This window comes from Ixodes scapularis, unplaced genomic scaffold (genome assembly GCF_016920785.2).
Source record: "Ixodes scapularis isolate PalLabHiFi unplaced genomic scaffold, ASM1692078v2 PGA_scaffold3__209_contigs__length_174095766, whole genome shotgun sequence".
Classification (NCBI taxonomy): Eukaryota; Metazoa; Arthropoda; class Arachnida; order Ixodida; family Ixodidae; genus Ixodes; species Ixodes scapularis.
This window is the reverse complement of record NW_024609868.1, coordinates 1,481,229-1,493,046: the sequence shown is the minus strand read 5'-3', so window position 1 is coordinate 1,493,046 and position 11,818 is coordinate 1,481,229. Positions and strand designations below refer to the sequence as shown.

General features: G+C 47.7%; 1 protein-coding gene across 1 annotated transcript; it reads left to right on the top strand.

The window, feature by feature from the left end:
- The first annotated feature begins 8,423 nt into the window (after positions 1 to 8,423).
- LOC121837076 lies at positions 8,424 to 9,128 on the top strand. The gene has a single exon (XM_042292494.1). It carries the CDS (start codon positions 8,424 to 8,426, stop codon positions 9,126 to 9,128), a length of 705 nt encoding a protein of 234 aa, XP_042148428.1.
- Positions 9,129 to 11,818: the final 2,690 nt, after the last annotated feature.

The window sequence follows — 11,818 nt, the reverse complement described above, 5'->3', positions numbered from 1 at the left end:
GTCCCCAGTATCCCCGGGGACTTGCGTCCCCAGAGATACTGGTGGAACTTCAGTACACCAGAGATGACTGCCGGTGCCTCTTCCTCAATTTGGGCATACTTCCGCTCCGTCTTTGTAAGTGTCTTTGAGGCGTGAGCGATGGCACATTCCCTTCCGTTGATTTTATGGCAGATCGCTGCTTCAACTCCCTCTGATGAAGCATCTGCCGCAAGGTAGATCGTCTTGTCAGGGTCGAAGTGGGCAAGAGCTTCGGTTGCTGATAGATGCTGTTCGATCTTGTCAAAAGCGTCCACACAATCGGAGGTCCAGTTCCAGGCAGTGTCCTTTCGTAGAAGGGCGTTTAGTGGTGTGGACATCTCGGCCAAGCTAGGCAGGAACTTACTCTAGTGTTGGATTATCCCCAGACGAGATCTCAGCTGGCTGATATTTTCAGTCTCAGGCATGTTGAGGATACCAGAGATCTTCTTAGGGGACGGACTGAACCCTTCATCGTGAACCACTTGTCCAAAATATTCTACTTGCTCTTGAAAAAAGCTGCACTTGCTTTTCTTCAGAGTGAACCCGTATTCTTCGAGGCGCTCGAGGACTCGTTTCAGTATCCGAAGATGATCGGAAATATCCTTCCCGATTACAATGATGTCGTCTAGATAACAAGCCACGCCATCAAGACCTGCAGTGACTTGGTCCATTGTTCGTTGGAACACGGCTGGTGCCGACGCAATTCTAAAAGGCATTCGATGGAATTGAAAGGGTTCTTTATGGGTGCTGATCACAAGGGCTTGCTTGGCTTCGTCGTCTAGTTCCATCAGAAGGTACGCTTCGGAGAGATCCAACTTCGTGAATCGATTGCCTCGGTTGAGCTTGGCAAACAGTTATTCAGGTCGTGGTAGAGGATACTGAGCGATGTCCAGTTGAGGATTTACGGTGACGCTGAAGTCTCCCCACACGCGGACTGAACCGTCAGCTTTGGGGACTACCACAATTGGTGTTGCCCATCTGGATACTTCAACTGGTGAATTAACCTTGTTGTTCATCTGTTTCTGCAGATCGTTTTCTACCGCCGCACGTGTCGCGAACGGAATAGGTCTCGGCTTGAAGAAGCGTGGGGTTGCATCAGCCTTGAACTGTAGCTGAACCTTCAGCTTCGTGCAGCGGCCAAGGCTGTCGGTGAACACGCGCGAGAATTGCGTGAGCAACGATTCCAGGTTGGCGCGTGTAGTCAGTTCAACGGATCTAACGAACAGTCTGTTCAGATCGATCTTGAGCGCATCAATCTACGTTCTTCTAAATAAGTCGGTGTGTCTCTTCTGGCTTCCAACGTAGAGGTCTGTTGGCCTAGCGTGACGTTCATAACGCACTGTCCCTTCAGAGGAATCACCTGGTTGTTGAAACAACACAGGTTGCACTCACTTTTCTTGAGTCACGGGCATCCGAGCTTCTCCCAGGTGTCAATGTTCAGTAGTGTCAGCTTGGAACCAGTGTTCACTTGCAAATAAACGGGGATCCCTTGGACGAGACAGGGGACAAATTCGCCGTCTCTATCGCGAGTAGCGAAAACGTTCGTGACGGTTTTGACGTTCCGTTTTTGGTTTCCTCGGCGTTTGTTGCGGTCGCTGGAGTGGCACATCTTCGCAATATGGGCTTGCTTGCCGCAGCTGTTGCAGTATTCATTCCGATATCGGCAAGTAGACTCTATGTGGTTGCTGTTGCCACACCGGAAACACATGGCTGGGGTAGGAGCAGGATGCTTTACTTTGTCGACGTGCAGCGCATTTTGGTCCGGACGATTCAGTTGAAGGGACTCCGTTTAAGCCCTGAGTAAGACTCGGCCAGCCGCAGTGCATTGTCTAGTATTAAGTCCTTCTTCATTACCAAACGTGCCCGGATGCGTGAATCGTGAAGGCCAACAATGAATGCCGTCAAGAGTGAACAGTTCCTGGCGTTCGCCTCCGTGTCATATTCGCAAGTTGCAATAATGGACAGTAATCTTGCCAGGAACTCTTTTACGTTCTCTAATTCCTCTTGACGCGCCAAAAATGGCTTGGCTCGCTCGAACTCCTTGAATTTCCTCGGAGCGAAGTGATCCTGGAGCCGCGTAACGAGGTCTCGATACGTCAGCTCGGAGAAGTCCTGAGGCTGAACCAGGGTGTACAGTCGGGAGCAAAAGTTTGCGGGGCACGGGAGCGCGTGCCGAAATGCATCGCCGCGCCGTGCAACGGCGCGCCACCGCATTAAAAAGCCGCGCTTTGCGCATGCGCGCCCTTCGTGCTGGCAGTCATGTCTCTTTCGCTCGTTTCTGTCCGACTCACTCCTGATAACCGGAGTCGGCGCCAGGGGCGCAAGTTGCCGTTGCGCGGGCTGTCATGCCCCGCGTCCTCTTCAGCTGCCTCAGCAGCCGCGCTGGGTGACAAGGCGCCTGGCTACCCCCCCCCCCCCCCCCCCCCCACACACACACACACAAACTCCGTGACAAAGCGCGGTGGCTGAGACGGCTGAAGAAGACGCGCAGTAGACAGCCAGCGAAGCGCTAACTCACGCCCCTGGCGCTGACTCCTGTTATCAGGAGCGCGTCGAAAAGAAACGAGCGGAAGAGACATGATTGGCGAGCACGAAAGGCGCGCATGCGCAAACCGTGTCTCCTTAATGCCGCGCCGCGCCGTCGGACGGCGCGGCGATGCATTTCGGCACGCGCTCCCGTTCCCCGCAAACTTTTGCTCCCGACTGTACAGCAGCTGAAACGACGTCGATACAAGTGAAGCTATCAATAAATTTTTCTTGTCGACGTCGGCGGTTATCTTCGCGACGCCCAATCAAGCTTGAAATCTTAACTGATAGTGCTTCCACTCTTGCCTGTTGGAGTCGAACATCCCAGGACCATGGAAGCGGTGGGTGCTGCTGTCCACCACGCCTTGGTCAGTGGAGCTGCCGCTGGTCATCAGGGATTCTTGATTTTCGTCGCCAATGTTGTAACCTGGTTCAGGTGGCAAATATATTTATTTCGAGAAGCCGAAACTAAGCATGTCCGGCCAAAAGGGCATACGGTGCCGAACGCCCGAGCTGCCGGCCACGCGAGCCCGTGTACCTGGCGTGATGGTCCCTTCGATGATGATAGCAGGCTGTCTGCTACAGTTCCATTATCTCGTAGCGTCGATTGCTGTCTGGACTTGAGGACTTGAGCTGACACCAAGTATAGTCTGGGGTCTTGAACGTCCATCGCGCAGTAGGGACACACAACCGCATGCCGTTTCGATGCTCATCCAGACCGAAACGGGTAGAGCTGAGGTCTAAGCCCAGGATCCCTGGAATCTTCAGCGCCAACTTGCGCTACACGTTCTCCGAGCTGCAAACGATCGTTAAAATAAAAAAATAAAAGGAAATACAAATAAAATATTGAAACGAACGAAACGTGGAACAAACAATAAAATAAATAAAAATAAAAAGCAATATAGGAAGAAACAACGACGGAAAGAGAAAGCTAAAAGAAACAAAAAAGGATGAAAATCAAAAATGCTATCGCCACTCACGCTCCAGTCATGCCATGCATGCCCTACTGGCGACGTGCGCGATCGAAAGCGCCGCTGTGGTCCCCCTGCCGCCATTGGCTGACTGCTGACTATGACGTCAGCAAAGGATGTCTCATCGACAGAAATAAGAGTAATATCAAAAGCATAATTTCGACGCTGTTTGTAGTTCTGGTTTCAGAGCGCAATGATTTTAAGCTTCCACCATGCTAATTACAAACACCATCGAACTTGTTGTTTGCAAGGTAATGAAGTCACAAGGGGGAACCATAGGAGGGCGCCACCAAAATATGCGCCCCCCTATGGCTCCTTCTAGTGATGTGTGGGATTTGTCAAATTTACCCCTGGGTCCTCATTGAGGTAAATACCGACTCCGTAGTCCGCCTTTTTGCGCGGCTACGGCCGGGTCCGTTCATTGACTGCCTTTTTGTGCATCGGTGGACGAGAGGCAACACCAACTCAGTGAATCCGGTTTCGACGTGTTTATTGACTGAAATGTCAACACGCTTCGCTCTACACAGGAAAGGTCTGGGCGCTGGCTCAATAGCCCGTATCACCCGGTTGGGTTCCCGCGCTGCCGCAATAGACAGATTCACGGGAAGTCGGACGCCCAGAAAGAAAAACCGAGCTCCGTAGAGCCAGGGTCTCCCCCGACGAGAGCCTCGGCCACAGGTGGTGGCCGGCTTATGTAGCCTGCGGGAAATGGACGCGCCCGGGGAGGCCGGGAGAAGGTCACTCGAAAACGGGACGAGTCCATAATCACTCCCAAGGGTGTGCCGCAGGCAACATTCACGCAAAATGGACAAGAGAGAGCCGGCCCCTTCGGGGAATTCGGCCTCGTGGTTCCTTGTATCCGGGAGGCCGACGCCATTGCTGACGACGACTCCCACGGCCTGCTTGAAGCTAGATTTAGATAGGGATATGGGGAACCCCATGGTTCCCACAATGTCACCTTGCACGTCACCTTGCGAAGAACAAGGTGACGTGCGTGCCTTAACGAGGCCATGAACTGATTTTTAAACTTTCGCTAAATACTACTCAGAATCACTTCCCAGCAATAAAAACCGAATAAGCTGACTTTAGTTTTTCTTTCTAAGCAATGGCAGTCGGCAAATAAATTCGAGAAAGATGAGCATCGTTCATCCTCTCCACTTGGATCCAGAACAAGCGGCCACGTGGCCTGATGCTTATCCAATGCCGCCAACGTTAATCGAAGCCACACTCTGGGGTTGGCAAAGTACAAAACGCGTGCTGAGCGGCTGACCTCCAGGCATTGTTAGGTTTCGGCTATCCTCATCACCGCAGTGGTTGGACACGAGCACGAGTTTCCGCCGAAGCATTGATTGATAGGAGCCTAATACCCCTGTCAAACGGGCTAGTTTAGTGTCACAACAAGCGAGTGCACTTCAACCCGTCGAAACACACTCCAAGTGTGTTGGTGCTACACGGGAAAACGTAGTGTCACTCCAAAATGATGGCAATGACGATGGGTAAGTAATGGGCACGCAAAATATTACAGTGGACACGCATTTTTTTTTTCATAAATAACTTCGGCGTCTTATTAGAAACACGTTACTGCACATTGTTGCGCTAAGTCACGAGTTTTAATCTAAATTTAAATTCAATTTGATAATTAGGATCAGCCATTACAAGGCAGTGATACACGCCCGCAAGCCGCTACGATGCTCATCCAGATCGAAACGAGAAGGCGTAGGAATTCAACCCAGGATTCTGGACTCTGCAGTGCGAGCTTTCGCTTCGCGTGCCCCGAGCTATAGTGTGCGCGAGTCCACTCGGCCACTCGCCACTCGCCACAACGAAACATCATGGAGTGTGTGGAGGACGAGCTGGAGGGTGATATCCGCGATGTTTCACCGTGAAAGCGCGTGGTTGGGGCACTTTTCTCCGTGAGAGCCCAACGCCTTTCAGATGAGAGGCAGCTGGACCTGGATGCCGACGCACAGGCAAGAATTTCAAGTGACATCGACCAGCAGCTGCAGGCCAATGCCTTCACCATACCCGCTCTCATGACCGACAACCTACCCGTGATCAGTCGAGAACGGTTAACTTTTCAGAGGAACGAACGGTGGTTCGAAGACACCTTGCCCCATATGGGCGAGTTCTACTTCAAGCAAGCCTTTTGCGTCTCTCCTGCCACTTTCCGATTCCTGGTGGAGTTTTGCAGGTGCCTCCTGGCTGTCGCTGGCCGTCGCGCAGGGGCCAAAGCTGGAAACTAGATTAGCGGCTTGTTTTTATACAATGCACTACTTTCCTGCCAACAGAAAACACGTGCGCATCTAATATTACTCCTATAAAAATAATACTAATTTTACGCAGCGTTAATTTCTTCTATTATTTTAACTCCTTGAACACTGCTATCGAGATTACACACTTGGTCTACCGGAGCGAGCGTAGTGTGCTCCCCGAACTCACTTCATTGGAAGTGTGTTCTTCGGGCAGGGCTGGGGATTGAGCTCAGGATCACTGGGTTCTCCAGCGCGAGCTTTCTCTCCACGTACTCCGATCTGGTGGGCGCTAGCCCACTCGGCCACCGATACCCCTTAATGAAGACACGTTAAAGAAAATTTGACGTTTACGATTCTCTGTATTGCCGAATTGGAGCGCAGCTCTTCAGGAGGAGGGGAGAAGGGTACGAAGGGGAGGGTATGCAGCCGCTCCCCCTCCGTACCCTCCCATCCTTCTCTCCTGTTCCCATCCCACAATTAGCGTAAAACTTTCGCGAAATTTCCTTCTAAATTAAGCCGGGAAATTTTCCCGCTGAATTGATGTGTGACGCCACATGACACGTCACCTGAAATTTTAAGTGGGACGTCACGTGACGTCACAAGGGTAAAATTTTCCCTCTGAATTTAGTAAACATTTTCCACCAAACTTAGCAAAAACTTTTACCGCAAAATTTAGTGAGAAAAATTTACCCTCGTGACGTCACATGTGATGACACACGTGACGTCACATATGACTTCATTTTGGGAAACAGCTCTTAATGCAACGCGTGGTTACGCCGACGCCGCTCGACTCAGAAACGGGATCCCAGGAGCTGTGCTCTAAAAGAACGTTACATTAATGAACGATTTTTACGCCAATTGGATGACTCTGATCGATCATCGCAAGCTAAGATAAAGAACGAAGCAAATCCAACTTTGGCGTTGCGCTTCGTTTTATGGAAGTCTACGAGGAGGCCCTGAAACTGCCTAATTAGATTATAATTATCCTGTTGTCTCGAATAGTTACATGCTGAAACAAAAGTACGCTCCATAATTCTCTGCTAACCAAGATAGCCGTTGAATGACTGACTTTGTCGTCGTCTTTTATCGATTCGCGCTGCGCTAATCTTGGTTCGGATCAGCCTAAACTCCAAGTCCACCCCACTATTTTTTTACAATGCCACTCCTCAACATGTCCTCTCTTTCACGAATTTCTTTTCCTTTATAAAATAAAACTTACGCCACCCTTTTGGTTTTTTTGTCATTATGTTTGTCATTATGTCATTATGTGTCTTGATTGTACACACTCGATCGAGCGAAGTGAGTTCGTCAAACTCACTCCAAGCCAAGTGTGTTCCTCAGGAAGGAGCCGTGTGGCACACTACAGAAATGACACTAAGGGCGAAGTGCACTCGCTTGTAGTGACACTAAACTAGCCCGTCTGACAGGGGTATTAGTCGAGCCCTCACGCAGTTCTCCTGTCCAATCCATGAGCCGCGCTCGACTGTTGTCAGACGGGTGGTTTCAATCCCACAATTACATCATCAAGCTTTGGGAAAACAAGACTGAGGGGGGTCAGTGGCCGAGTGGTCTAGCGTACTATAAGTCGGAAGCAACCTGAGAACAATCTTTTAGCTCCACCCACAAGCGCATTGCGCCCATCTGAAGTGCCTCCGCCGTCGAGAAAGTAGTTCGCTAGCAACGTTGCTTTTTCTTCCTCCAGGAAACCTGTCTTAAACTACTACAATATTTATTTAATTCATTCAGGACATTTAAATAAGTTAGAATACGTTTTTGCCAACGAAATAGCTGTTTAGTAAAGAAAGAAAGTCATGTCCAATGTACCGTCTTCCCAATTCATTTTCTGTCCAAGATACTGTCTAACATACCGTCTTCCAGCGCCTTCGATTGAGGGAAAGCGAAGCACCTTATAGTTCCTGCAAATAATAAATATTTAGTGATTTACTTAGTTTTGTGGGCTTTGCGCGCGAAACGTGTGCCTTTATTTTGTTGGATGAATAGAAAACAAGAATAATTATACTTTTCGGGTTTTGACAAATCGGCACCCTCCCAAGTCATCGACACCACCACCGCGCCCCGCTCTCTTTGTCTTCCGTCATGGATCCCACTGAGGTGACATCGGAAAGCGATTCCCCTGATTCTTCTTGGACGAAACAGCCTGGTGCAGCCTTACCGGCGACACCAAAGCGGTTCTTCAAGAAGCACAAGCGAGGTCGGGTTTTGAACAGCGGCCAGCGGGAGCTGACCACAACAGCGAGCGATCCGGGCACGAGCGCATCGAAGGGAAGCTGATTGCTTTTGCAATACCTTGCAGTTGACCGTCAACGTCGTGTGGGCCCCAGCAGCGTCAACCGAACGGCAGGTGCAGCAAGGATTCGCACTCCCCTTAGGGTGCCTGCTTTACCAGCGGCCAAATCTCCACGTCATGCACAAGACACGCGCCTGCGCGCGGTATCGGCGATCCAGCGCTGCACCGATAAAGTGGCTGGCCGCGCCCCGGAGAGCACCACAACAGCGAGCGATCCGGGCACGAGCGCATCGAAGGGAAAGCTGATTGCTTTTGCAATACCTTGCAGGTCTGTAGGTTTTGAACCCTGTTGCTTTCTTCTTTCCTTATTTTCTTTTCGCTCGTGACCTTGATTGCTCGCTGTTCGAAATGTGTGACAAACCTCCGTCGGCTATCAAAGAACTGCTTAAATACGTCACTGACCTGAACGCAGGGCTAAGAAAAGATATTGATGACGTAAAAGAAGGTATGACGTACATGAACGAAACTTTTGAAGAGCTTCGTACAACAAAGGTGGAACTAGATGCACTTAAAAAGGAGCATGCAGCGTTAAAACTGGAAAAAGAGCAACTGGCACAATCACTTGGGACCACGCAGAAAGAATTAACAGAGTTGAAGCAATACACCAGGCTCAGCAATCTTGAGATTAAGGGGATTCCGCAAAACCAGAACGAATCACTGATGGAAGTTGTTCAGAAGATAGGAGACAAAGTTGGAATGTGCGTCAAACCCAAAGATATTGACGTGGTGCATCGTGTGCCCACAAAGGACAGGACAAAAACAAACATCATTGTAAGGTTCTCGTCACGTGCCGTGCGAGATAAAGTCTTGCACGCGGCAAAAAAGAAAAGGCTCTCAGCTAGCGATATCGGGTTTTCAGATACCAATGCGGTGTATATTAACGAGCACCTCTGTCCAGAATATAAAGCTTTGCTGGGCATGGCAATTGCTAGAAAGAAAGAAAAAAACTGGAGATTTGTGTGGGTCTCGCAGTCAAAAATACTAGCAAGGAAGGCAGAAAATTCGAATGTCATTCACATCGCTTCTCGAGATGACCTGGCTAAGATAGCATAGCCTCAAAAACCAAGACACCGAGCTAGAAATGCGTAACGGTGTGACGTGCACCATGCCGTGTACGAGCTCTGGAGCTATAAGCCTTCTACACTGTAATGTTAGGAGCTTAAACAAAAACTATGATCCACTGGTCGCTTTGTTGACGCGGCTGGATGAGCGGTACAACGTTGTGGCAATCTCGGAGACGAGGCTTAAAAAAGATGAATTTATGAACATTCCTAATTATAGATTTTTATCCCTGCCAAGATTGGCTAGTTGAAGAGGTGGTGGCGTAGCATTATACATATCTTCACAAACCATATATTAGATATTACCAAACTTGACAGAGACAAAAACAGGCCTGTATGACATGCTGTTTGCGGAACTGGATTGTGGAGTCATTGTTGGTGTAATATACAGACCGCCAGAATCAAACACTCGGGCATTCCTAGAAAAGCTGGAAGATGTGTTGTACCGTCTTGCGAACAAAAATAACAAAGCGATTATCTGTGGTGACTTCAACATAAATATAACAGACCCCTCAAGTACAGAATACCGGAACCTCCTGCTATCTTACGGCTTCCAGAACCATATTACAGATCCAACAAGAGTAACACTAACGTCTTGTTCAACAATAGATCGTATACTCTCCAATTTTGAAGACAGCTCCGTAAAAGCTGGGGTTATAACAGAAAACGTCGCAGATCATTTCCCTACTTTTATTGTCGCTCCCAATGCAGAAAAGAACCTTAAAAAAAAAACACAGTCGGCCATGGTGTATCAAGGTGGAATTACGAGGCAACTAAAAGGTCCCTTCAGGAGACAAACTTTTCTCAGATCAATTTTACCGACACTAACAATGCATATGATACCTTTTCAACACTGTTCAAATCTTGTTGTATAGCACACAAATTCGTATCTCGCCGGGCAGCACAGCTTTATTCTCCCATTTGTCCCTGGATGAACGAGGAGATACTGAAGTTAATTAGGCTCAAGGAACACTGGTATAACAAAATGAAGCAAAACAAGGACAACGACTATTACAGGGAAAAGTTTAGAGTTGCACGGAACCTATCGCTATCCACCATGCGGAAGCGTAAAAAGGAATATTTTAGCAGCCGTATTGCAAAAGCTAACGGTAGCTCCAAAGAAATATGGCGCACAATTAACCTTGTAATGAAGTCCTCTCAACAATGTAACATTTTACCAGATTTGAACATTCTTAATTGTGATCAAGCGCACCTTGTGTCAATGTTCAATGACTTTTTCATTAGCATAGGTACATCCTCAGCTGCAGTATCAGATGAAACGTCAAAAATTATCCTACCTAGCCCATGCATTAATACATTTGTTTACGTAGAAATAACAGCCGCCGAAATTGTTGGCGTTGCCAGACAAATGTTATCAAACGAAGCTATGGGCCACGACGAAATCTCGGTAAACCTATTGAAAGACAACATTGACATCCTGTGCTACCCACTACAAAAACTGTTTAACCAGGCATTTCTATCGTGAATTTACCAAGAAAAACTTAAGATTGGGCGAGTAGTACCAATTTACAAAAGTGGTGACCCTAATGACCTGGCTAATTATCGCCCGATTACAATTCTGTCCTGCATTAATACACTATTTGAAAAACTAATTGCCGCGAGAATAATGAACTTTGTCGAGAAATACAACATTTTGGTTGCTAATCAACATGGTTTTCGGAAAAACTTCTCTACAGGCACAGCAGTACACTCCGTATCAGAAATAGTCAATTCCTCCCTCAACAAAAATAGAACTACTATAGGCATATTCCTCGATATAAAAAAAGCTTTCGATTCTGTTAATCACGACATTCTTTTACAAAAACTTGAGCGTTACGGTTTTCGAGGGCCAGCTGGCAAATTTTTTCGTAGCTACTTAACAAACCGCACCCAATTTGTACAAATTTCCCATAATCAATCTACAACCGCGATAGTGAAGACTGGTGTACCACAGGGGTCGGTGTTAGGACCGATACTTTTCTCTCTTTTCATCAATGATTACGCAGCTTGCCTAAGACATTCCGCAGCAGTTTTATACACCGATGATACAGCCTTACTAGTATCACATCATTCTCTTGAAGAGGCCGAATTACTAGCAAATAACGACTTGAAAAATACGATAACTTGGTTTAATTGCAACAAGCTGGTGCTAAATATTAAAAAAACTAAGTTCATTGTTTTCGCGTCTGATCGGAAACAACAATCATTTACATGTAACCTGCATCTAGGAGGTTTACACATCGATCAAGTTGTCACTTATAAATACCTAGGAATTACCCTAGATTCAACACTACACTGGGCTCCCCACATTGACGAGCTATGTAAAAAATTAACCTTCGGATGCTTTTCATTAGTGAAAGCACGGAAACATTTTAGCAAACAAACATTACGCATGATTTACTTCGGTGTGTTTCATACTCATTTAACCTATTGTGTTGAATCATGGGGTTTCACTTACGCGTGATATCTAGCGAGAGTTACCATTCTGCAAAGAAGGGCAATCAGGATAATAGCAGCAGCACCTATACATGCATCAGCTAAGCATCTTTTTAGTGAATTAGACATACTCTCCATCAACTTAGCTCGCGACCATAAGACTGCCACTTGAGTCCAAAGAATTTTAACCCAGAATACTCCATATCACTCTTCTATATTCAATTTTCCAAAACGTGAAACCCGACA

What these genes read in the sequence shown, in the direction of transcription:
- LOC121837076 (XM_042292494.1), top strand. Translation starts at nt 8,424, where the DNA reads ATGTGTGACAAACCTCCGTCGGCTATCAAAGAACTGCTTAAATACGTC.